The sequence below is a fragment of the Phoxinus phoxinus genome, assembly GCF_949152265.1.
Source record: "Phoxinus phoxinus genome assembly, chromosome: 12".
Lineage (NCBI taxonomy): Eukaryota > Metazoa > Chordata > Actinopteri > Cypriniformes > Leuciscidae > Phoxinus > Phoxinus phoxinus.
This window is the reverse complement of record NC_136887.1, coordinates 24,750,205-24,776,691: the sequence shown is the minus strand read 5'-3', so window position 1 is coordinate 24,776,691 and position 26,487 is coordinate 24,750,205. Positions and strand designations below refer to the sequence as shown.

The 26,487-nt window shown below is 35.6% G+C and overlaps 1 protein-coding gene and 1 gene segment (V, D, J or C); one reads left to right on the top strand and one right to left on the bottom strand.

Moving 5' to 3' along the window:
- Positions 1–1,219: 1,219 nt before the first annotated feature.
- On the top strand, positions 1,220–5,636 carry LOC307008238 (T cell receptor beta variable 29-1-like). The segment is given in 5 exons: positions 1,220–1,350; positions 1,708–2,085; positions 2,996–3,106; positions 4,869–4,939; positions 5,234–5,636.
- LOC307008237 (immunoglobulin kappa light chain-like) lies at positions 5,198–13,314 on the bottom strand. Its single transcript, XM_079630922.1, has 6 exons — positions 13,201–13,314; positions 12,430–12,777; positions 11,821–12,150; positions 11,407–11,523; positions 11,146–11,189; positions 5,198–6,026 (listed from the first exon to the last, which is right to left on the bottom strand). The coding sequence occupies exons 1-6, from the start codon at positions 13,241–13,243 to the stop codon at positions 5,883–5,885; spliced, it is 1,026 nt and encodes a 341-aa protein (XP_079487048.1). The 5' UTR covers positions 13,244–13,314; the 3' UTR covers positions 5,198–5,882.
- Positions 13,315–26,487: the final 13,173 nt, after the last annotated feature.

The following is a 26,487-nucleotide window of genomic DNA, read 5'->3' as shown; positions in this document are numbered from 1 at the left end:
TGATTTAGTCTTTTCTGTGATGTAGGCTCTGTCTCTGTGTAGGTTTGTTTTCACACCATACTTCTGTGAAAATTGAAATTAGTTCAGGCCTTCACAGAGTGTAATGTCAAATGATGATGTTTAAATGACCATTAAACAGTTCTATTTAAACTGCTTTAAAACTAAAATGTCTACTGACTTAAATGCTCCGGTTTTTGTACACAGTCGTATCTTGTAGAGGTTGGGAATTAGGCGTATCACCGGTTCATTGGTTTGTCATTACCTGCAATCTCAGAGTTGACCTTATGAGGGCAGCAAAACTTACAAAATGAAAAACGATTGGGAAAATATATACTGTATATACAGTATTTTATAAAATGTGCAAAATTAGACAATAGACAATCATTTAAATTGTAGTCTATTCCTACAATATGATTATGTGAAAGTTTATTTCAAATGTTCAGATATTACACTGGAGATTGGATGGGCAAAATGGTGAAAAAAATAAAAAGATATAGGAGATGCAAAAATGCATTTAACAGTTTCTGCACTTAATAATATTTCCAGAGCACTTTCAGATGAATTATGAAGCTATTTTTCCAGTGAACACTGAAAGGTCTGCCACACCAGATAAACATCACAAGCTGCTGAACCTCCCTGGCTCAGTCAGACGGCAGCTTCTCATCCACTGGCCTCATACATGAGTGTGTCCTTTGAGGCTGCTGCATGACTCAGGGTTTGCATGCTTGACCCCAGAGATGCCCTTAACATGACAAATGGTGTTAGCGTTTGCATTACCAGCAGTCAACACCAGTCAAGACAAAGGGCCTTTCTAGTTTTACTTTTTATTTTGCTTTTTATTTATGGGCACCCTGTAATTTGTCCAGATATATCAGTTCAAAAAAAAAAAAAAAACAGTATGCTTTTTTTTCAAGACCATTCCCAAACATATAATGGCCTACAACACATTCAACTTTTTCTTACTTTTTTTTTCTCTTTTCTTTTTTTTTAACAAAGATTATGTTTTAATACGTGGTGGAATTTCAGCTTTTGTTTCTTCTCAGTGAGGAAACTGAGTTCCATCAAATTTTAACTTCATACATTAACTTCAAATATCAGTCCAAGGTTGAATATGAAAACGAATGGCCTTTATATTGAATATATGTGCAATGGAAACTTGTGGTTTCCTTTGAACACCTCCATCACACTGATCAGTGACCAACGTCTGCAAAGATCTCTCACAGGTAAAACAGGAAGCCCACATGCAGCAAAGGAATGTGTTATATGTCTCATATATGTTTCATTATATGAATGCATGAATGATGTTTTTCCAGATTAGCCAGGCGGTTGTGCTGCTTTATCTTAATATGTGTAAGTAGTTTTTCTATTTAAACTATTTCAGTTGGACAGCAGCAGTAGACTGAAACCTGAAAAAAGTTATTGAACTTTTTATAGAAAAAAGGCATTATGAATTTTACCTCTGCACTGTAAAAATATTTTATGATCAATAAGTTATGACATGTTTTTACATTGCTTTAACTCATCAAAATAAGTTTACCAACTTTTTTTCTGTTATACAAGATTCAACTGATTTTCAACTGAAGTCGGTTTTTTAAATGACTTAAACATCCAATTTTGTTGTATTTGAGTGACATTTTTAAAGGTATACTGACTGTATACTAATGCTTGTAAAGCTTGTGTGAATGTTTTTTAATTTGTTTGTTTCAGATTTTAGTCACTGTGCGGTTCTCCATCAGCCCGACTCTGTTATCACAGTTGAATCTGGTGCCAATGTGACTCTGCAATGCTTTTTCACTGAAAACTACACTATCTATGACATGTTTTGGTACAAGCAAATCAAGGGCCAGCGGCCATGTGCTGTCGTTATGGCGAGAGCAGTTGCTGATCCTATTTTTTATAAAGGATATACAAACACACGCTTCAATATGAGCAGATCAAAGACAAGACTTTCTCTTAGTATCATTAACATTAGTCATTGGGACAAGGGGGTCTATTACTGTGGAGTGGAGATTTTCTTTGATATTGAGTTTGGAAATGGAGTATTTTTGGCATTAAATGAATCATCATTTAACTCTATAGGTACCGGTAAGTTCTTGTTCTTTAGCTGAAATTAAATTATTTCTGATTTTTAAACAAGAACATAAATTGACTGTTTGTACTGAACTTGTCAGTTGATTAAAATTAAAACAAAATCTATATTTACTAGGAGTGTAACAATACATTGTGTCACAATATCGCAATACAAAAATACAACAATATGTACATTATTTAAAATATATACAGTGAGTGACAGAGTGCAAGCATATTCGTCTAAAATAATTCTGTATTTTCAGCTTCAGAATCATGAATATTTTTATTCTGGTGTCACCACTGTCCTGTGCATTGGGTTATCACCAGCAAGTCCAAGCCTATTCTCCTTATTTTTTGAGATATCAACCTAACATTTGAAACACAACTTGTTCCGATTTTTGGCTTTGAGTCCTCCAGGTTTTGAAAATATATATATTTTATATGAATTTTGAAATGTTTAACATTGTAATTTTTTATAAACTCAAACTTCTATAACCTTTTTTCTGTTTAACTTTAATTTATTAAACGTCTGCAAAACGTCTACTATTAAACGTCTACAAAAATCTGCCAAATGTCTTCTTTAAAACAAGACCAATCTTACATCTATATTCCAAAGCATTCTTGAATTACAACCATTTAAGTTCGGGATGTGCATTTTCATGTCTATTAAAAAAAAGGAGTGCCGCTTAAGGGGTTAAACCTACAATGTAATATCAAATTTAGCATTTTAATCAACAGTACATTTTTTGTTAACCTTATGTCTCGTAATAATATCAATATCGTGATATGTATCAAATAGTGACATGAGGGTATCGTTACACCCCCAATATTTACATTGATTAAGTTATTCAGTGTGCATGTAAGAGTGATTTCTAGTCATAAAATGAATAATAATCATAACTGCACTGTTCTGTTTGTTTTTCAGCTGTAAGCCAAACAGAGAGTTGGATCGCAGTTGTCATCTTTCAGAGCAACATTATTGGAATATGTGCTGTGTGGATCATATGCCTCTGCATCAGGATTAGACAAGAAAAGGGTCTGTATTGCAATATTTACATTACATATGTGACATCTCTTTTCAATAATTCTCTGTATTCCTATAACCTCCAATATTGCATCTGTAAGACCATATTTTGACATGATATAGACATTGTTTGGCACTATCTTCTGCAGAAAGAGTCATATCATTTGATTATCTTAAACATGATGCTTACAGTAAAAGTATGAGTAATGCTTTCAAAAAATTACCTTTCAAAATAAGTAGGCTAATCTTTAAATGTTATACCAAAAAAACTGAAAGGTAAGTACTTTAAACCCTCAGACGGTCTTCGGTTCGGAGTCACCTCCTGGGCCTTCCCGGTCAGAAGTGACCGGACACCTAAAAATTAAATTTCCCCCATCCCAGTTGTCAGATTCTCTACCTTCATCTCCGTCTGTGTCTGCACTACATCTCCCATCATCCTCCCTCACCTTCACCTGCTCATTATCTTCACCGTCATCACCTGTGTTCTGTTTATCATTAGTTCATCTTCATCACCTATTTTTGCCATTGAAAATAATACAAATTGTTTTGTTTTTTTATGCAGAATTTTAGTTTAATAAGTCTAGGCCTTCAAAAAAAAATGGTTGAAGCAGATTAGCACCATCTGGTGAGAGTATGGAGAGAAAGCGTAAAACCATTTGTAACCACTAGATGGCATAAACAGCACGCTATGGAGAGGCATGTGAATTCCCCAGCTGTTTATGGACACATTTACTTTTTTTTTTTTTTTTTTTTTGGTGGTGGTGGATTTGAATATATATTTAAACAATCTCAAAAACTATTTCTTATCAAGTTTTAGATATACAGATATATTTTTAGAAATAGTGATTTAAAGTGTTCGTTTTTGCATTATGATTAGTCAAACCTAAACATTGTGTTAGAAAGAATTATCCTAGAGTGGAAATCACACAATCCACCTAATATGTCATGTTTATAAAAAAAAAAAAGTGTTTTTTTTTCTTTTTCTTTTTCTCTTGATGTTTTAGAGTGTCACCCCTTTACTGCTGTGTACTTTAGAGAAAAAATGTGAAAAAAAAAATTGGTGAATGTTTGTGTTTTTGTCAATTTCCCATTAATTTCCTATGGGGGTCATTTTTGACCAAAGACCACAAGTGTGACTATTTTTTTTACGACCACTTAGCATGCTCGGATCATGACCTCAATTTTTTTGTTTGTTCACACACCAAGTTTTGTAACATTCCGATGAAGCTGTGATTTTTATAAATTCTAAACATATTTTTTGTAATCAGAATTTATTGGTGTGTATGTGTATAAAAGTGTGTTTGTATGTGTGTGTGTGTGTGTGTGTGTGTGTGTCTGTTTTGCCCTCTTGATGTTGTAGTAGAGTGTCCCCCCTTTCCTGCTGTGTACTTTTTTTTTAGGATTGTGGCCGATTTGTAGATTGTACACACAAAAATTCGAAGAATTTTTTAATTTTTGTCAATTTCCCATTCATTTCCTATGGGTCGGTCATTTTTGTCGGGTTGGGTCGGACTATTTTTTTTACGACCACTTAGCATGCTCGGATCATGACCTCAAATTTTTTTTGTATATACATACCTAATGCCATAAAAGTCACCAACATTCCGATGAAGCTGTGATTTTTAGAAATTCAAAACAGAAAATATTTCGGTCAGAAACGACCGAGGACCGTCTGAGGGTTCTACATAACTGTTCATTTATAATAGGTAAAAAGGCAGACCTCACCTGGCAGTCCTTAATAAACAACAAATGATTTATATCTTTGTCTATATAGCTTTATCTTCCATTCCCAGCCGGCCTCATAGAAACCACATGTCCATCCATATTGAAATTCCTGATGCAGAGGTAAAGTAAACTTTTTTTACTTATCAAATCTCAGTTTGAAAGACTTTTTCTAAATACAAAATTTATTTAGATTTGTTACTAATTTCTAGTAACAAATGTTTCGGAGAAGCTTGTCATTTGAACCTGTCAATAACATCACATAAACTGCTGCTTATGTACTTCAGTATTTTTTTAATCACTATAAAATCACACCATAATGAGAGCTTTCATTTGAAGAGATTTGAAAATGTGTCCAATAAAACAGTAATTCCAAACTTTGCACTAACTTATTGTATCTATTTATTTATTTTACAGAGTCATACATCCAGTTTTTGAAGCAAATCAAGATAAAATCTGAGGGGACAGTGATGCCCGATAAAAGAGAATCATTCTCAAATGAAACATCCTGGTCAAAAAAAAGGGCCCAATTCTACAACTCTACAAAAATATAATCTACTTGTCAACTGTGTTTGTGTAATGATTGTAATAGCAGTAATAATTGTAATAGCTGGACGATGACACTTTTTTGCAGAACTGCTTTATAGATTAAATTATCTAATTTAATAACAGATGATCTTTCCATGGAACTAAATCAACACTGAATTGACTTCAGCTGAACAACAGTAGAAATGCATCACTATTTTACTGTTATCACTGTAAAGCTGCTTTGAAACAATCTGTATTATAAAGCACTATAAATAAAGGTGACTTGACCTTCATTTATGATTATGATTCAAAATAGTTATAATATGTTCCATTAAAAGGATTACAATATGGGTTTTTTTGGGGGGAGAGGGGTAAAAATATAATGTTTTAATGATCACAATTGTGTGAATTTAAATATGTTGCGTGTACACATTCTTACAAAATTAGATGCAGTAATAGAATTTGAAAAAAAGTAAGACTGCAAATTAATTACAAAAAAAGTGTAACACAACTTAAATTAGCTGTCTAATACATCTTTTTACTCAACTATAGTATGGTCAGTGGGGTTATTGATTTGGTTGAAAACACTGTCTTGAGGTGTTTCCCCCTTCCTTCGGACTCTTCTGTTTTTTCCCTCCTTAAAACGCAATGCAGCATAACTCAATTCCACTGCACCATGGTCCTATGAGAGCCACAGAAAGAAAGATTCGATTAAAGGAAAATATTTTTTTTTTAATGTGTGGCTGTGTGTGTGGAATTCACCCTTGACCCTCACAGACTAAATAGGACTTGTGTCACCGTGGAGACCTGGCTTAAAACCAATTTATAAAACAAGCTTATAAATCATACAGAGTTATGTTTTTTTTTTTTTTTATGTAGAAATGCCGAAAGTTTCATTTCATAAGCTACTCTCAATACTGCGCTTGATTTTAAGATCTATGGGGGAAAACGTCTTCGTTTGACCGGTTGTGAACGTGTGGCAAACACGCCAAAAAATTTGTCTTAAATAACCTCTGATGATGACGTCCTCGGAATGCACACGTCAGAGGCTATAAATAGACGTGGTTGCTGCTGAAGCACGCCTCTGCACTTCTTCAGAGCGAGCTGAGGATGTACTGTAGGTTCTCTGCCTGTTAAAAATCGGGTTCTTCCATTCGGCCTAGCCTTATCACCCTGCACATACACAAAATGCATGGATGCTGCTCTGGCTCCATTGCGATGCCAGGACATCCCCATTTTAAATTACATCGATTTTTTCCCAGTCTCAAAAGCTTGCGCTTCCACATCGGATGTCGTCTCATCTTGTGTGTCTGGGGTTGACACTCAACGCCAAGAAAAGCGTTCTCTCTCCGGCACAGAGAACTATATTTAGGGGTTGTACAGGACTTGGTCACCATGCGGGCACAACTGTCTCCTTCACATGTCGAGTCCATCTTAAACACCATGATCGATATTAGGCTAGGTCAGAAAATTACTTTATATCACTTTCAAAGAGTTCTAGGTCTTATGGCAGCTGTATCCAGGGTAATATCTGTGGCTCAGAGCCAGGGGATTTCATCCAAGGGCTAATACCCAGAGGCAAATAAGGGTAAGGGCACACGCAGAATGCTTTGTGCCCTTTCTAAAATCCATGCTTACGGTAAGCGCACACGCTGAGCGTTTTGTCCACTTTCGCGATTTACATTTCCAGAACCATGAATGTGGGATCAAATCTAATGTCCAGAAACAGGGATTGGAAGCTCCATTCCGTTGTAGTCAATCAGATCTGCAAAAGATTTTACGAACCACAAGAAACAGCACAATGTCCCCCGTACTTCTCGCTGACTCCTACAGCCCTGCGTGTGGACGGCATAGCAATCCTAGGAAGCGTCTAAACACATTTCCACCGGTTGCTCTGCTCCTGAGAGTCCTGGCTAAGGTCCGTCACCAACAAGGGTCATGCCTATTGCTGGTATCACCTCGTTGGCCGACCAGAGTCTGGTTCTCAGAAATAATATCTCTTCTTGACAGCTTGCTGTGGGTGATACCGAACAGGAGGGACCTCCTGTCTCAGGCACAGGGGACGATATTCCATCGCCGGCCCGAGTTATGGAATCTTCATAACCCTGAGGGGTAATCAAATCATTCTCCCTCCACTAGAAGAATGTACGCCCATAAGTGTCGCGTCTTTGAAAGGTGATGTACAATACATCATGCATGACCCAGTGCACTGCCAGATTGTTTCAGTGCTGGAGTTTCTACAGGAAAAGCTGTCAGCAGGCGCATGTCCTGCTACTCTCTGAGTATTTGTGGCTGTCGTTTCAGCTTGCCACGCTCTGATTGACGGGGTTTCAGTGGGGAAACACCCTCTGATCGCCCGCTTCATTCGTGGAGCTAGCAACTGAGACCAAACCGTCAGAGGGAAAGCTCCCTCATGGGATTTACCCGTGGTCCTTGAGGGGCTAGTCGACAACCCCTTTGAACCACTAAAGTCAGCGCAGGTCAAGCTTCTGAATCTACAGATGTTTTTCCTTATGGCTATCTCGTCACTAGAGAGGATATGGGATTTGCAGGATCTTTTTCGCCATCCTGCTTAGACTTTGCTTCTGGATTGATCAAGGCTATTTTGCACCCTTACCCGACTATCTTTGTGGTGGCCACCACAAAGCAAAATATATTGCATTGGGCGAGGGATGCTATAGCCTATGAAGCGTGCGGTCAAGCTTTGCCTCTAGGCGTTAGGGCTCATTCTACCATGGGTTTACCAGGGGTTTCATCCTCCAGGGCTTTAGCAAGAGGCGCCCCCTCGCAGCAAGTATGTTATGCGGCAGGCTGGTCCTCACTGCACACATGTATTAGATTCTATAGTTTGGATGTTCACATACTATGAGCTCTCACATTCTTGAGTCGACATCTTAGGCTCATGTCTAAAGCCGTTCTCGTGTACCTTGTTACAACCTTGAGGGGTCCAGACAATTCCAGTGTGGCAGCGTTGGTATTCTCGTTCTGTATTGTATTCTTGTATTCTTAAAATCAAGCGCAGCATTGAGAGTAGCTTTGGATGGGAATGTCTCAGGTTACTTGACTGTGACCCTGTTCCATGAAAAAGCGGGAACGAGCTGCTGCACTTCATTGCCGCACTGAGAACGTGTTCAGGACGTTCTTCAGACAAAATTACCTGATGAGTGCACCTGTCACGTCTTTTTATAGCCTCTGATGTGCGAATTCCGATGACGTCATCACCAGAGGTTATTTAAGCCAAATTCTTTGGCGTGTTTTCCACACGTGTTCACAACCGGGCAAGCAAAGACGTTTTTCCCTTATAGCACTTAAAATCAAGCGCAGCAGCTCGTTCCCGCTTTTTCAGGTAACAGGGTTACAGTAACCCGAGATATATTTTTGTGATGGGTAGGTTTAGGATAAGGTAGGGGTAAACCATTACGTTTAGAGAATTTCCCCGTAAAACATGAAAACCCAACGTATGTAATGTAACATACAATTTCTACAAAATTTAATTAAAGGTGCCCTAGAATGTGAAATTGAATTTAACTTGCCATAGTTAAATAACAATAGTTTAGTACATGGACATGACATACAGTGAGTTTCAAACACCATTGTTTTCTCCTTCTTGTTTAAATCTCGTTTTTGAAAAACACCCCTGAAAAACGGGCGAATCTCCACATAACACCAACTGTGACGTAACCGATGGGATCATTAATATGTACGCCCCCAAAATTTGCATAAGCCAAGCCCTTTCAGAGATACGGTGCTACACAGACCTGCGCTGCGCAGGTGAAGCACACACACACACACACGCACACAGACACACACACACGCACGAACGAACGAACGAACGCACATACACACACACACGCACACACGTGACTGTTAAGTTCGTACTGAAAATAATGAATAAACTTACCACTCCGAAACGTCCATTTGCATTCTACAAACAACCGCTTGTTCCTCAAACTCTGCATCGTCGTCTGAAACCGGCTCAAACATATACGGTTGTACACCGAGGCCGTTTCTCAATACCAAGTACGCAAACATCGGACTTGCGTCCTTGGTAGTTCAGACTTGCCAAGTTCGACTTAGGAGAACGAACTCCCGAGGACGAGAGGACGCAAGTCCGGTTATTCTGCAAATGGGACAGCGGCGTTCTTGATCGCGTCATTCAGCACGCTCTGGCTACTCCGGTTATCTCTTTATGCATATTTTTATTTAGGCAACAAAAACGAAATAGGGTATAAAACAACAATCTGCCTCTTTTCATTTAAAAAAAAAAATCTTAAACACATTAAATGGCCACACAAATGTGGTTCAGACAACGTGTACATTGATTATCTTCACTGCATATATTTATAACAACACGAAATATAAAACGCAACCCTGCTTCTTTTTGTTTTCATTTTAAAAATATGAAACATTATTGAACATTAAAACTGACATTTAAAAAACAGAGACGGGGTTGTGTCATTTTATTTTATTATACATGTACAGTGAAGAGAATGTATAATAAAATAAATATAAAAAATATTATATATTTTTTTTAAATATATAACTGTCAGCCTAAAATAAAATTACACAATTGACTCTTTTCGTTAAATGTCAGTTTTAATGATCTGATATCCAGTATAAAAGTATAAGTAAATAAAAATAAATAAAGCAAACAATTCAGTCAAACATAAGTCAGCTTAAAATAGCCTATAGCTCAAGTTAAATAGCCTAAATATATACAATTATGAAACTTCACTTTGCCCTCAGCCAAAACGATTTGCCATGGAACACATTATAGATTAATGAGACCAAAGATCGCCCGTTAGATATAGACAAGACAAATAATATCTCATGTTTAACCACTAGACTAGAGACAGCAGAGCCAGCGGCAAACATCAGAAGCACTAGCCGAGGAAAAGTTGTTCCAGTCGGGGTTATTGAGCGCTGAGCGCCCGGTGATCGCCTGGATCTCACAACTCCGAAAACGTCAGATACATTTTTCAAATAGGCGCTATCTTTATAAATAAACCACAGATTTGAGCTTTAAACAACTACATTCTCGACTGAAACACTCTTAGAATTACATTTCGTGACACGATAACAGTGGTATTTTGATATTACGCGGGTTTTCTCCTCTGCCATTGACGCTTGCACGTCGGACCTGTTTGCTGTGACTCTCTGAGCTCTTGTAATGAGCCCGCAGTGAAAGAGCCAATCAGAGCAGAACTCCTCATTACTATTCATGACCCTTCCAAATAAGGTAAAAACAGACCATTTCATTCTAGGGCCAATTTATAGGGTTGGAAATTGACCTGTAAAACCTTTTCTGGACATTTTAAATGTCTTTTTAAGCCACATACCCTCTATGTAGATATCAGGGACAAAATTAAAATATTATTTCAACACATTCTAGGGCACCTTTAAATAAATAAAAAAATGCATAATAAGAAATTATCGGTAACACTTTACAATAAGGTTCCATTTGTTAACATTAGTTAACTATGTTAGTTAACATGAACTATAAAACATTTACTGATACATTATTCAAATTATTTAGATTATATATATAGACAATTATTTAATTGACCTGAGCTAACAATAACAAGGAACAGTTGTCCTTTTATTAACTAACTTTAACAAATGTAAAAAAAAAATACTGTAACAAATGTATTGCTAATTTTTAATGTCAGTTTATTTTATTTTTCAATGTCAGTTGAAACTCAGTTGAAAACATTAACTAACATAAATTAATGGAACCTTATTGTAAAATGTATTCATGCAATACATGAAACAATTAATCAAAATTAATTTATGATGCACACCTGACTGATGGGGTGTTCTCTTTCAGTGTCTTTTAGCCCTTTTTCTGGTTGAAAGACGAAAAAACATATGTTACTTATAATGGAAGGCTGTGGTATAAAAAAAGATTTGGCCAGATTTTTTATTTTTTTTTATGCGCCATGTGGTAATATCTAAGGAAAGATTTTACTAGGTCAGATCAAGGAAAACCCCTTCCTACAATTGTGTTTTACTAGTCATTATTACTAATCATTTTAAGAGACAAATTAAATCAAAATGCTCACCTTTGTTGCAGTAATATTTTTCTTTTTTATGACTTAAAATAGCTTGTGCAGTGATCACAACCACACAAACACCCAATAACACACTCAAGATCATCACCAGCGGATCCACTGGCTTTACTGTAGGACAAAACATATTGTGTAGTATGTGATGTGGAGATGTACATTTATCAGTTATATAACATATTTAAAAGACTTGCATGAGTATAATATTACGTGCATTTAAATATAGCATTTGCTTGTATACAGAGACATTCCCCATATTTTGTGAACTGCCATAGAGATACTCTCTATTTTGTCTGTTTTCTTCGTCAAAGAGCAAGTGCACAAATAATATTATTTTAAAAAAGGCAACTCAACCATTTATTATAAAACTAAATATTAAAATGCCTGAAAAGAAAATAATTAGGCACTTACCCATATTTAATTTTGTCCCATTTCCAAACAGAATTATTCCACAAGTGACTACAGCACAGTAATAAGTGCCAGTGTCCATTTGGCTGACTATGTTCTTGGACAGACTGAATGTGCAGTTCCGAGCAGAATCAGTTTCACAATGATTACTCTGATTCTGAGCGTAGAGGATTTCTGATTTTCCGGATTCAGATCTGAACCAGAACATTCTGATATCTGCGGTGTTGTATTCATACAGCACAGAGCACATCAGGGTCACGGTGTCTCCAGAGTGGACCGTCTCTGATTCGCGATGCTGAAGAACAGACACTTTGGATTGGTTGTTTTGTGACCCTAAATAGACATGGAGACATTTTATGCAGATGACTATCTGACATATACAAAGTCACATGTTAAATCAAAGGTCTTATTTTTCTGATGATTTTAGAATATATAAAAAATGTAGAATATAATATTGCAAATAATCGTATGTAACAAATAATCTCTCACATAGACTCTGTTCACAGTGTCCAAATAAACAAAAATCCCTTAAAATAATGGTTGTAAGAAATACAATTTAAAGGTTGACATCACATTTGAATCTTAAATTTACTCAAGGATAAAAACACAAACCTTTTAAAGCTAAATATGTGCCTCCAGCAAAAATAGTTTCATACGTTCTCCAGCCACAGTGATACATTGCTTCATCAGATGAAGTGACATTTGAAATCGTTAAATGACATTTGCTTGAGTCTGTCTCAATGCTAAAACGTGAGGATTCAAAAGATTTGAAAAAATGAGGGTTTTTGGCTAATTTCTGCACCATTGCAACTGCTTGTGGTTGGTGTCCAGGATTTTGCTTGTACCAAGAAATTGGATCACTGTGATCTTTCAGAATAAAGCAACGCAGAGTAACAACATCCCCAATAGAGGCCAACATTGCTCGATCCGGTTGAGAAACAACCTCTGAATGTGTTGAGTCTATAGGGAGAAAAAGAGTAAATAATAAAATAATGTTAATTAATCTGTATGAGAAAGCTTTACATATTAGCCTCATAATTCAGAAAACCATGTCATTGTGAGTACTTTAAAATATGTATTCAATCTTAAATTTAAAGTATTTTAAGCCCCAAAAGACTTAAACAAACTAAGTAATTAATTTATGAGATACTTAACATTATATTTTTTCAATAGGCAAATACATACAATAGGCAAAAAAAATAGTTTAAGGTAATAAATAATTTGAATAAAATTATTGCGGAGGACAAACTGATTATGTAGAAAAGTTCTGCAGGGATAAAATAGCATTTAAATAAGTACCTGAAAATTGGAGGTGACTTAACATTGTCTATTAAAGAAAATCATTGACAATCAAGTAACGCAGATACAGTATTCTACACTTACACATCTCACTTAGAAGCATGACAGAAATCCAAATAATCATCATCTTCTCCGCAGTCTTTGAGTGATCGGCTTGCCTTGATAAACTACTGCAAGATTGTATCTCTGTGTCTTTCTTTTTGTGACATCACAGACTTCCTGTAACCTTTTCTTGAAAACCTTTCCATAGACCACATCAATTGTACAACACAATTTAATGGTAAAATAGTGATAACTGCTAAATTAAGAGATAAAAACATTGTGAAAGTCAACTAAATCACTTTGATTTTGTAAGAATTGCAAGTGTTTATTACAAAAAAAAATGGTTACACTTTATTTAAGATGGCCTTGTTTCAGTGTAATTATACATTTAAGTACTGAGTAATATTAATTAACTGCATGTACTTACTATAGGGTTACGGTTAGGATTAGAGCTCGGTTTAGGGTTATTAAAGTAACAGGGACACTGTAAAATAAAGTGTTACCAAAAAAAATTTCAAGATGTAATGTTTGGAGATTACATGCGGTCACTTTCCCTTTTTGCTTGCAAACTCTTTTTGGTGGACACCTCTTTCCTTTATATTCCTTTATATGACGTAAACATGCATGGACGAGTGGCAAAAGTTTGCAGTTTCCCACAAAATCCGTCCTGTGAGAAAAAATTATGTGGACGTCGAAGATCTCAAAAATGAAGTTTATTACAGAGCATAGCAGTGGCAAGGTACACGATGCACTTTGGGTTCACTGGCGTCAGAATGAACACAGCATAATCTCTTCTCAAACATTGTATTGCATCCGTCTTCCCTCTCAGCATGTAAATGAAGCTCTGTCTTAGTCTTAAATGTAAACTGAGGATAACAATGAAAGTGATAGCCTTCTGTTCCCACATCTTCGATATTCTTTCAAATATGAACAGCCAAATGTTAAGGTGATAATAAGATTGTTTGAAATCCCTGTATCCAGGATGATTCAATTTTAGAAACGGTTCCTGCGATGTCGCGCTGGATCAACAAACACAAAGTGTGGCAATGATAATCTCAGCTACTGTTTATGTGCTTTATTTAATGTTAACAGCGTGTAATGTGACTTTGAATATCATTTAGTGCTCCCAGCTTTGTAGCTGTAAAAGCAATAATGGACAATTCACTTCAGATCTTGAAATTAAACAAATGGAAACAAGAACGTTCAAACTGTGAAGATATGTGTATTATTTGACAAAGAGTGTTGTAGTAACTCAGTAGCCTATTTGAATAATGTTTAAATGGTGTAATATTTGTGAATTTGATTATGTAGCCTATACTTATCCATTTTCATGCGATTGCCGTCAAGATTACTTCTTCTTCTTCTTCTTCTTCCTTGGGTTTTTAAGGCAGTTGGTATCCAAAAAGTTACATTACTGCCATCTACTGTCTCTTATCATGTCACATATTGTTTATATTCTTCTTTCCAGTCCAGTCCTCTTTAAAAAATTAAACAAATATTGCTTTCCTTGTTCACTCTTTCCACATTCTAATATACTTTTTACATTGTACTGTCCGATACCAATTTCTTGTAAACTGTATTTCAACTCTTGTCTTTCTTTTGTAAATTTCCTGCATGACATAAAAATGTCCGTCCAGATTACTCTCATGATGCTGTGCACTTGACGCGAGAGCCCGCCCACACGCTGTTCTGATTGGCTGTGAGTTTTGATTGATTTTTTACCATAGACAGTATAATAAGAGATTTTTACGCATCTCGCTGTCGCGTCGCGTCTAGTGTGGAAAGACTTTTTTTGTTGAACGCACTTGAACGCCACCACAATGTCGTAAATACCAGTGGGAAGCTCGGGATTTGTGGGCGTGTCACTGAGAAACATGGCGGAATACCACAATACAAGGTATTTAGCTGTCAGGCTTTTTTATTTACAGCGCAGTAAGCTAATTGCCTGCACAGAATATGATAGCATGATAAAATAACAGTGTAATATACAACGATAAAGTTTGCAGTGGCTTCATAAATTAACTAAAAACATAAAAAATCAAAGCACACCTTATGCAAATCTTTGTTATTAATTTTTTAGAACAAGAGTTTAAGAACCTCACTGTATTTTTGTGTAATTAATTAAGAGAAAGTACTCCGCCATCTTACTCCGACGAAAGTGACTTGAACGCACCAGTCGTCGTAAACACAACTTCCCACATCGTGCATACGAACTTCCCAGGAGGACTTGAACGCACCATTTGCAACAGCCTTCCGTTTTAGAAGCACCAAGGCTAACGCAGTGGTTCCCAATCCTGGTCCTGGGGTACCTCTAACACTGCACATTTTTTATATCTCTAGTATCTAACACACATATTTGAGGTCTTGGAGTCTTTATTAATGAGCTGATGAGTTGAATCAGGGATTAGGGAGATCTCTAAAATGCGCAGTACTGGGGGGAGGCCTACTCAGGGTTGGGAAACACTGGGCTAACGCAAAAAGTGTGGAGAAGGTTGCTCACATGAAGGTAGGTCACTGACAACACATACGTGTATACGAGATTTAAAATGTGCCACTAACAGAGTGCATAGGCTAATTAAACAGATTTTGTTCAACAACAAAAAAAGGTATTCTGGTGGTCTGCATGTAAACAGATCAGTATATTTCTCTTTCTCTTTCTGGTCAAAACATGCCAGCATGTGACAGACACTCAGACACGGCTTTACTGTGAAAATAAATTCTCACTTTGCATTATGATTATTATGACGTCATTATGATGCAACTGGGAGTGATATTTTAATTAAATGTCATCTAGATATTGCTACTAATTCTGCACAGTCCACCCTAAAAGTCAAAATTAAATCATTTAAAGTAATCATATTTAAAGTACCTATGAAGAAAAAAAGATTTGTTTTTATTGTCTACACAACGTTGTGGGTAAACAGATCTTTGTTTTATATATCAAAAGATAACTGGTGATGTGAAGAGGACAGACCTTTTTTTAGGTATCTCAACCAATGGTGATTAATCTGTCTAACAGTGTGGTTAGTACAGGAAGTAGGCTATATAAGGAACTTCTTCTTTGCAACAAAACTATTCCCTGTTTGAAAAAGTTAATGGACAGCATGAAAAAGTGCTTTAGTAATTTTACAATGATTCATTGGGCATTTGTTACTGTTTGTATAATGCGTAAGTCATGTTACATTTTTTACTTATTTAAACCTCTCTTATGAAATGTTTATTTTAAATAATTGCTGAGATTTATTTGACTTGTTTGTGATGGATTCGCATAGACAGTGCAAACATATGGTTGATTAATAATTTATTTATACTGCATATCCAGTAGTGTGGGCATTTCATGTCTTAACCTGTGGACATTATCAGTTTTTTCAGGCACTGCACATTATCATATTCATCAGCCAAATAAAGTCATAACTGTGGCACTTGGCAACACTGTGACTCTGCAGTGTTATGCACGTGGAGATAACATATATTGGTATAAGCAAATTGCTGGACAACAACCTCAAGTCATATCAGCATTTTTGAAATTGGCAGAACCCATATTTTACAAAGGATTCAAAAATGATCGATTCTGGGGCAAGAGATTGGGCAACACCGCTAATCTGACAATTTCAGGCATCACTCAGTCAGATGAAGCAGTGTACTATTGTGGGTTAAGAACATTGTATATCGAGTTTGGAAGTGGAACACATCTGATAATTAAAGGTAAAACAACTTATTAAAAAAAAATATCACAAAGACTTAATTAAAAAACAATTTATGCATTATAATGACTTCATTTGAATATAGTCTATCATACATCTGTAAAATAAGAAATATTAATGCATTTCTAAAACAATGAGTTAAAGAATTGTTTTTACCCTTTGGGTGTTTGATTGTAGGTCAACAAAATTTAGCATCAACGATTTCAACGTCTGATCATCTAAATGACTACATGGAGTGTCAACAAAAATGCTATGAAAACAGTACAAATCAAGTCAAGAATGGTAAACCGATTGTATTGCTTTCATTAAATAACTTTTGTGACAGAAATGTATTTATTATACCAATCTCTTATGTATTCATAATAAACATTTAGTGTGCATATTTCAGAAGACATTTCAGAAGAACAGCTCTATCCAGCAGTGCTTGGGTTGGCATGTGCTTTAGGATTTTGTGGAGTTCTAGTTTTTGCTCTCGTGGCTTTCATATTTAGGAGAGGTAAGCCTGGAAGTAGTTTTTGTTCTTTATTTTTGCATTTGTCTTTCAAAATGCTTATGGTTGTTTCTGCATCTTTTTCATACAGCGCGAGGCTCTGGACAAGACAACCAAGTTAGAGTGCAGTCAAATGCTCAGGTAAGAGGATTATTTGCTATCTGTAATAAAGTGGAATCAATGGTTTTTAGTAATGTAGCAGTTTAGTTTAGTTTAGTTTAGTTTGTAGCAGAACAGGCACTTCTAGACAGGTCCTTTCACAGACCACATTAAGTGCTGCCAAACTAGGCAGGGTGTGTTTTGTTCACCACCAACCAAAAGTATTTAATTACAGTTAGTGTCCTATATCATGTTGCTTCTGAGAATTAATAATGACCTTTAATAGTGTTTTTTTATTATAGTTATTTGGCATTGTTACAGGTTTTCTTTAATCTTATAAATGTGGTGAATTAGCATGCAAAAAGTCAGTTTTGGTAACTGTTTCTCTTCAGGACACTGATGATGAGAATTTGACATATGCAGCCTTGCGATTCAGTCGGAACAAAATGAAATCTGGGGGAAAGAGTGAAAAATCTCAGCTGTCTATGTGTGTGCACACATCTAATTCTTTAAATGTTCAGTAGGAGAGCTATTATCTGTTCTTTTGTGCTGTATAAGATGTAAAATAATGAGTTGAATAAATACATGTTATTCCATTGTTTGTTTTTTTGTGATTTTTCATTTTTATTTATCACTTACATTGGTCCTGTCTATTAATTTTCCCTCCACAATATATATATATATATATATATATATATATATATATTGTGGGGGGAAAATTAATAGTCTATTAATAGACTTATAAAGGCAATCAATGCTTTGATTATCAATGCTTTATATATATTTATACTACAGGGCCGTTGAATGCTTGAATCTGATTGGTTGACGAACGTTCTGAGGTGTGCAATTATTTTCAGGGAACCGCATGGCTAAAGTAGTTCCGGCAGGTCTCGACCGCATTACAGTTCCATATCACTTCGCGTAGTCAACTGTAATAACGGAAAATAGGATACAATTCACCTTTGGCTAAGCCCCGCCCCCCTTAGTTACTGTTGCTACCTCCGACAACTTCATATGCGCTCTGGTTTGGCATCAACATGGCTTATGCTGTGACGGCTCTTCCTGCTGAAATTTTATCAAACTTTTATAAAGCAGCAAATAAAGTGTCCGATAGAAGTAGGCAAACGTGTCTGCAGTGTGCGTTTGAAGGCTTTATTCAAGACATACGGTGAAACGCGAGCAACAACAAGGCATCCAAATACAGGCAAAAGCATAACGGTCACAGTCAAAAAATGAACACAGCATATACTAATCGAGACGGAGGCTGTTACTCACAATATCAGGAGAAACACTGTTCATGCAAAACTGGGTAGGTCTCTATTCACTTCTATAATCGTTATTATTTACAAAGCAAACGGACTACGCGAGTATAAAGCTGTATTTATTAGCAGCGTGTGCTGCTAGCGTATCAACAATTAGGGCAGAGAACCGAAATCATAAATCTAAACCAGCATAAAACTGTCTAACTATAACTTCACAGTAAGGTTAAAAGCTAAATGTATCTTAGAGCACAAAAGTGAGCTTGTTGATCTTGAGGGGTTTCGCTGACTGTGAGGACGTCCACACAGTTTAATCCAAAGACGACACTTGTCAGTATTTAACTTCGGTTTTGGGAAGGGGAAAAAACGGACACCCACTCCAACCTCTCTGGGAAACGCGTATCTGTGTTACAAATGCCCCCGGCACAACGTTTAACCATATTTTTTATAAAACGACGACGTAATAGCCTGCTGAGACCAAAAATATGAGCCTCCTGCGTTGAAGTCAATGGAGCGCCGTGAAAATGTGTCGGACCCTCTGTGGGAGCTCGTTCTTCGCTGCGCTGTGATTGGTCAATCTACATTCTAGGGCGTGGCTTAGCCAAAGGCGAATTCATAACAAGAAAAACCATGCAGCCCCATGCGCTTGATCTGCAATTTCCAATGTCTAACTTCACAATCAATGGAAACATGCAGTTTAATTTTAATAAATAAAGTATAGGCCTAGTCCTATATATAATCAATAGAAAATTAAACTGAATATTTAAATAAATTGATAGTCCTGCTGCACGGGTTTTCGTAATTATTGCAAATAACATAAATAAATAATTATTGATAGGCTTATACTTGTTAAAAGGGCTTTGTGTTTCATTTATTAGGCTAGTCGACTGTCACTAATAGAAAAAAAGAATGAACGAATTAATTAAAACGAATTGAATAAATAAATAAATAATAATATTGACGCACATGCTTCTCTCTCTCACTCACCCCCTCTCTCTCTCTCTCTCTCTCTCTCTCATAACTGCATTAATAACTGCATAAAGCCGGGGACACACTTAGCCTACTGTAAGGCCGGTTATGAATGTAATTTGATATGACTGATCATGTACGCGTTTTCAGCGCGTTCAGTCTGTGTTCACATCGGTGTTTAAAATCTGCTGCAATCACAGTCAGAGAATGTTTCTAGTCGTTAAGTGTGTGTCCAGCATTAGTCTGCTATCAGCGGCTCAAACCTCCGTTACTAACTCTAAAATTACGTTTTGGAATTAGCAACGGAGCATGGGTTTAGAAGCGCAAGGAATTAGTCCTACATACAAGAGCGTTTTAATGACAAAAACTTTACAAACTTCTTGAAATTCATCATCTGAACAATATTTCGAGGTGTGGTAACTGTAGTATAAGCGGAATAATTTACTTCAGGCCGTTGAATTATTAGAAAAATAATGCACACCCGAGGTGTAACGGCCACTCCGCTTCGCGTCGTGACCGCATTACCACCTCGGGTGTGCATTATTTTTCTAATAATTCAACGGCCTGTCGTCAATTATTCCTTACATAGCCTATATATATATATATATATATATATATATATATATATATATATATATATATATATATATATATATATATATATAAGCATTGATAATCAAAGCATTGATTGCCTTTATAAGTCCTATTACAACAGGAGGACTAAGAAATAAATGTCATTGTTGTTTAATCTCAAAATACATTTAAAAGATTACCTTGAGGTAAACTCAATATAAATCGAATTGAAACAATACACTTGAAAGAATAAGAGGGCTAACCAACTCAATTTTATGCATGTTTGTAGATAAGATGCACAAATACTTCATATACTCTTCGCACGCTGACTCCGCAGCTGATGTAGCAGTGAATGGAAATTTTCTTCTGCCCTGTAAAAGCAATGCGAGCATGAGGGTGTTGTTGTGCACAAATGTGTGAATGCTGCCCTGATGATTGTGTGGTAATGGTGTGTTCCGTTGTAGCTGAAAACTGGAATAAACTGGACTAAACTCTGCAGTGAGCACTGGCTACATTAGTTTGCTAAGCTTTCATGTGGGCTTGTCTTGGTCAAGGTGATGACCATCAGAAGGAAAGGGGATCAGTCAATCATAATATGGCTTAAAAGTGAGTGAATTAGTCGCCCAAATCGAAATTGTAAATGGATTATAAAAACAGAACACTTACCACAGTGACTTTAATTTAGTATTCTGGAACAGGACAGCTTTGCAAAGTGTGTTTCTTAGTTTTTGGCAGTTAACCCTTTCACACGTAAGTTTAAAATATTCTAATTGACCCCCCAGCGTGAGTTTTTCAAGGCGACCGTTATTTCGAATCTGTCACTTTATTGTTTCCATGGTGACGCGTCACTGCTTGTCACGTGACACAGCGCAACCACAACACAGCGCTGAATGAATGATGATCTGCTTTTATGTAATTTTTCCTTTTTTATTCTAAATATTCACACATTTATTAGCTATAGTATGAAACACTGATATTCCGATTGTCAAATATGTGCATGTGGATGTGTTTTGTTGTATAAACACCTTTATAACGATCGCGTTAGTTGAGCTGTATGCGCGATGGGCGGCGCCATGTTAGTTTGTGCCACAGGTCAGAGAATCGGATCTGTTGGATTTTACTCGTCAATTCATCCACTTCTCCCGAAATACATGAAAGTAAGTGGCTGGTGAACTGGGAGAAGAATAGGGTAAAATGTAAAACTACTTACACAATGTGTATCTGATATGAATAAAACGTGTCGTCTTTTTATAATTTAAAGGATTATTATTGCCGCTTTCTTAGACATCAGTGTGTATTTTACAAACTCAAAAAAATGTTTTTTTAGTACTTATGTGATTCTTAAATGTCTGAAACCTAAAATAAACATTATGTGGTTGAAAAGTCTCTGGCTCAGCGCCAGCCAACTCCAAAGCACGTTTGAATTTAGCAGTTGATCACGTGATGCACTGAGCGTTCAAATCACACCGGTGTGATCGATCATCGTACGCTCCAGGGACCAGCCAAGACTGATCACACCGGTGTAGGGTTGTCACCCGTTCCTTAAAATACGGAATCATCCCGTATTTACAAGTAAGATGATGCGTCCAGTATCAAATCAATAAGGGACGCGATTTGTCCCGTATTTTACATTCGGCCCACATATAGTTTAATAAAAACATAAGGATTTTGCAGTATGGATAATACTAATAGCAAATATAAAGAAATCAATTTCGTAGTAGAGTAGCTCATTGCGTGATTGCATTTTAGCGTCTTTGTTTCTATAGACGAATCCGACGAGCGTTCTGTGTAGGCTGCCATCTTGTGGCGACGCCATTACTGAGCTGTTACCGGTATGTAAACAAACCTCCGTGATAACGCACCCTCGATGACAGCTACAGCCAGGCAGAATGACTTGTTGGGTTGATGATGTTAGACAGTGGCCTCCAGTCACTGATGAAGGTACAAACGATCTTACAGATTATTTATGAAAATAGTTTGGCAATAACTATGTTATCTAGGCTAACGTTAGCTAACGAAACTATAAAAAGATCTGTCCATTTGACAACAATAAATAAATGAATGACATCAAGTAAACGAATTCCTGTTTTTCATTTGTGTCCATTATTTATCTAATTTTCACATTGCAAAAGGCAAGGGTAAGGTACAGCTAGAAAGTATACATAATATCGACAAATTAGTGTTTTTAAACATGGAAAGAGGTCAATATAACAGCAGAACAGTGTCACATAACGTTACATTTAGCTCAGGAAAGCCATTTAATGACCATAGCATGTTAATTGAATAGAAAAAAATAGCTAGAGAGGAGATTTTGCTGAGCACTATATTACATATTTATGGAGAGTCACACTTCAACTAATTTTGAAACAACATAATAGGGTTTTTTTTAGGATTTATAGTTTTAGGAGGATTTATTATATATTTTTTAATTTAGGCTATATAAATAAATAAATATTTTTTCATACAAAAACAGTAAAAAAAAAAAAAATTTAATTCACTTTATAAAAGACCCACATTTCTAATGTTCATGGATATAGATAATTTGACATGGTTGAGTGTAAGATTTTTGCCCATCTTTTGGAAAATGCCGTTTTAAAAGTAAAGAAATTATCACTTTAGTAGATGGCTGCAGAGCTACACCATTTGCTATTTGACTAAAATAACTATTTTCACTAGTTTTTAGTTGGATTCATATCTACATATTATGAAATCACAATTATAACAATAAAAATTACTTTGTCAAAGTTGAGCATTTTTTGTGACAAAAATCTGTTTTTCAATAATGTTACATTATGATTAGAATCAAATTACAACAAGGTCGGACCCTGTTTAGAAGATTGACAAAATTCATCCTCAAAATCAGAAACAACGCAAAACACACATAAACAGTGGCAAAGTGGCAAACTACAGATGATATTAAAATGAGGTTAACTTTTCATTATTATCTTTCTTTTTGCACTTGTAAGATATTATTATTATTATTATTATCATTATAGGTCTGAATAAAAAAAATGTAAATGTCTTATATTTTGTATAAACACCTGTAGGTACACTTTTACAGCGAGTTCCAATTTCGAAATCAGAAATAATATTGGTAACACTTTACAATAAGTTTCATTAGTTAACATTAGTTAATGCATTAACTAACATGAACTAACAATGAGCAATACATTTGTTACAGTTATTAATCTGTATTAATGTTAGTTAATAAAAAATACAGCTGTTCATTTGTTTGTTCATGTTAGTTCACAGTGCATTAACTAATGTTAACAAATTAACCTTATTGTAAAGTGTTACCATAATATTTAAGTATGTTACATGCTGCTTGCCATTTAAGATTAGTTTTATTTAATTGTTTGGAACATTTTCTTCCACAAAATTAGGAATTAAGAATGTTTCCTTGCCTTGTAACCTGCCAAAAAAAATGTAAACAAATAAAGCTTAGAGCTTCAATCTTTCATCTTTTTAAATTTTTTGACAAATACTTGTATTTAGTGTATACACAATACACCTCCTCTGTGAACTTGGTTAAATTCAGTCTTGACTTAGGTTCCGCCTCCACCACAGTGCATGGCTGAAACACCTATCTTGGTTTCTAGTGTTTCAAAGTCTGCTATTTGTTAAGTGTGTTAGCTAGCCTGACCTCAGGTTCTCAGACAGGCCGTTAGTATTTGTCATTTTCAAGAGAGAAATAAAAACATCAATATATAAATATATTATATAAACATGCAGAGTTGGTAAAAAAAGTCCATCCATGCGTCTGGCAGACTCTTTTGTCTCTTTTAAAAAGGATCTGAAAACATGTTTGTTTATGAAGGCTTTTGGTTGATGGGTTTTCACTAGTGTCACTTTAATTTTACATATGTATATTTTATATTGTTTGTTTTATCTATTCTATTGTACAGCACTTTGTGATTTTATCTGTGAAAAGTGCTTTATAAATAAATTTTACTTAGTCACTTACTTACTTACATCCTGTTGTATGAATGTCACTATAGTTCTGACCCCAAAACACACAAATAAGAGAGGAGCAAAACTAGAATTTGTGTTTCTTGGGACCATCAAATGTAAATAAAGATATGGAATGCATGCATGTTTTTAAATATCAACTTGTGTTCGGGGTGCGCTGTTGAAGTGGCCTGAAGTGTGAATGATTGGTTTTATGTGCATGGGCTTCTATCTGTGCAGGAGTGCATCTGTGCTTATACGTGTAAGTGGGTGTGAGGTGATGCAGATCATCAGACCTGTTGTTTTAAGCGGTTTCATTGTACCGCTCCTGTCCTCCTGTCACCCATACCCTCATTTAAGTTTCCCATGACCACTCATATACTGACTTACACCATCCTCAGTGGGTTTCTCAGTAAACAACTTACTTGCAGCAACAACTTTTAAAGTTTCCACAGGATGTACAGCTATTTTTGTCACAGTTAAAGTTAGTAGTGCTCAGATGCATGCTGGCTATATACTTATACTAATACTTATACTAAAAAAAATGCTTAAAAAAAGTATACTTTTATATTAATTCATTTTAAATTACAGTATTAGTAGACTGTAGGGGTAGGTTTAGGGTTAGTTGACATGTATTAAAAAGTTACTTAATGTCTGGGGGACCATCAAAATAAAGTGTTAGCAGATATTAAGCAGTCTGCTAATACTGAGAGTTAGTTGACATGTACAGTAGGTGCAACTTTACTTATAAACAGAATGTGTTGAAAATAAGAGAAAATACATTTTTACCCAGGGCTGCACAATTAGTCGAATTTGTAATCGCAATTACAATTACGGATTCCACAATTATGTAATCGTTCAAAGGCTCAATTAGAAGAAAAAAACAGTGCACTTACATTATTCTGTGTGCTTAAGATGTGTTTTTTCTCTACAGCTTATCTTAATTTTTTTTCCCCCATTGTTTTAATTTTAGTTTTAGTATAACATTATAATACCATGCATATGTTTACTTTGGTTTGGTTTCTTTAAATATTTTTATTTATTTATTTGACATTTGAGGCTTAATGCTAGAGAAAAGCAATACAAGTTTTTCATGAAGTTTATTCAGAGAGTTTATTTTGATATAGCAATATGGCATGTAGTCGCTTCAAACAATGGCATAAAGCTATTCAAAACATCATTCAATGTAAATTGTGATAATCGTAATTAATAATCGCAATTACAATTTCAAGGGAATAATCGACAATTATATTTTTTGTCATAATCGTGCAGCCCTATTTTTACCATTATTATTTGTCATTTGCATGTTGCTGATTATCCAGAAGGAAGCTTGTGAGACCTTATAACTTTCAGTGCTAAAACCACAATGATGTTTAAGTTTCCAAACCATGACCACTATGTGCAGAGACAAGTACTGCTACTCAATAATGTAATGCAAAACAAAGGCCAAACAACCGCACCATCATACCAGGACTAGTTGTCACACATGGAATTTGTCACAAAATGTAACTTTTTTTCTTGAATTCCAAAATCCACACATTTTGTGAATTATGAACCCATTTAACCCTCAATTTGATCATTTTAAGGGTATTTTTCCTAGATATAGAGTTGAGGCAAGTTGTCAATTTTTCGTGTTATTTTAAATAAAATAAATGAATCCAATTGTTTCATTTTGCAGTCATCATGGCAGTTAAAGGGATAGTTCACCCAAAAATGTTTATTTGGTCATGATTTACTCACTCAAGTTGTTCCAAATCAGTATGAGTTCTTTCTTCTGTTGAACACAAAACAAGATATTTCAAAGAATGTTGGTAACCAGACAGGTGACTGTAACAATTGACTTCCATAGTACTGTTTTTTGGGGGTTTTTCCTATTGTGGAAGTCAAGGCCAACGGCCACAGTCGACATTCTAGTCTAGAAATCTCTAGCGCCATCTTTTGGTGCAATGTGTTTTATCTGTCCGGACAAAACCGATTTTAATTTGCATTAAGAAAAAAAAGAAAAGAAAAAAAAAACAGGACAAATTTGATTTGGCTTCGAGGTAGATATCTGAATATTATAGGTTTATAAAGGCAGCCTATATGTTATAGGCCTATGTTGTTGTTGTTTTTTGTTTTGTTTTTAATAATGTCTCTGTGGCTTGCTCGTGTACAAAAGTTTCTTTCTCATTGCAAATTGCACCGTCGTAACATGTTTATTCTTATCTTGAACTTGACTAAACTCCCAGGAAATGATTGAGGATTAAAGGGCATGTGTTCACGTTTCCTTTGCAGGTAAACATTAACT

What these genes read in the sequence shown, in the direction of transcription:
- LOC307008237 (XM_079630922.1), bottom strand. Translation starts at nt 13,243, where the DNA reads ATGATGATTATTTGGATTTCTGTCATGCTTCTAAGTGAGATGT. An exon ending in CACATATTTAGCTTTAAAAG is followed by an intron (nt 12,151 to 12,429) that starts GTTTGTGTTTTT and finishes ATGTCTATTTAG; the next exon opens with GGTCACAAAACAACCAATCC. An exon ending in AAAATATTACTGCAACAAAG is followed by an intron (nt 11,190 to 11,406) that starts GTGAGCATTTTG and finishes TCTTTCAACCAG; the next exon opens with AAAAAGGGCTAAAAGACACT.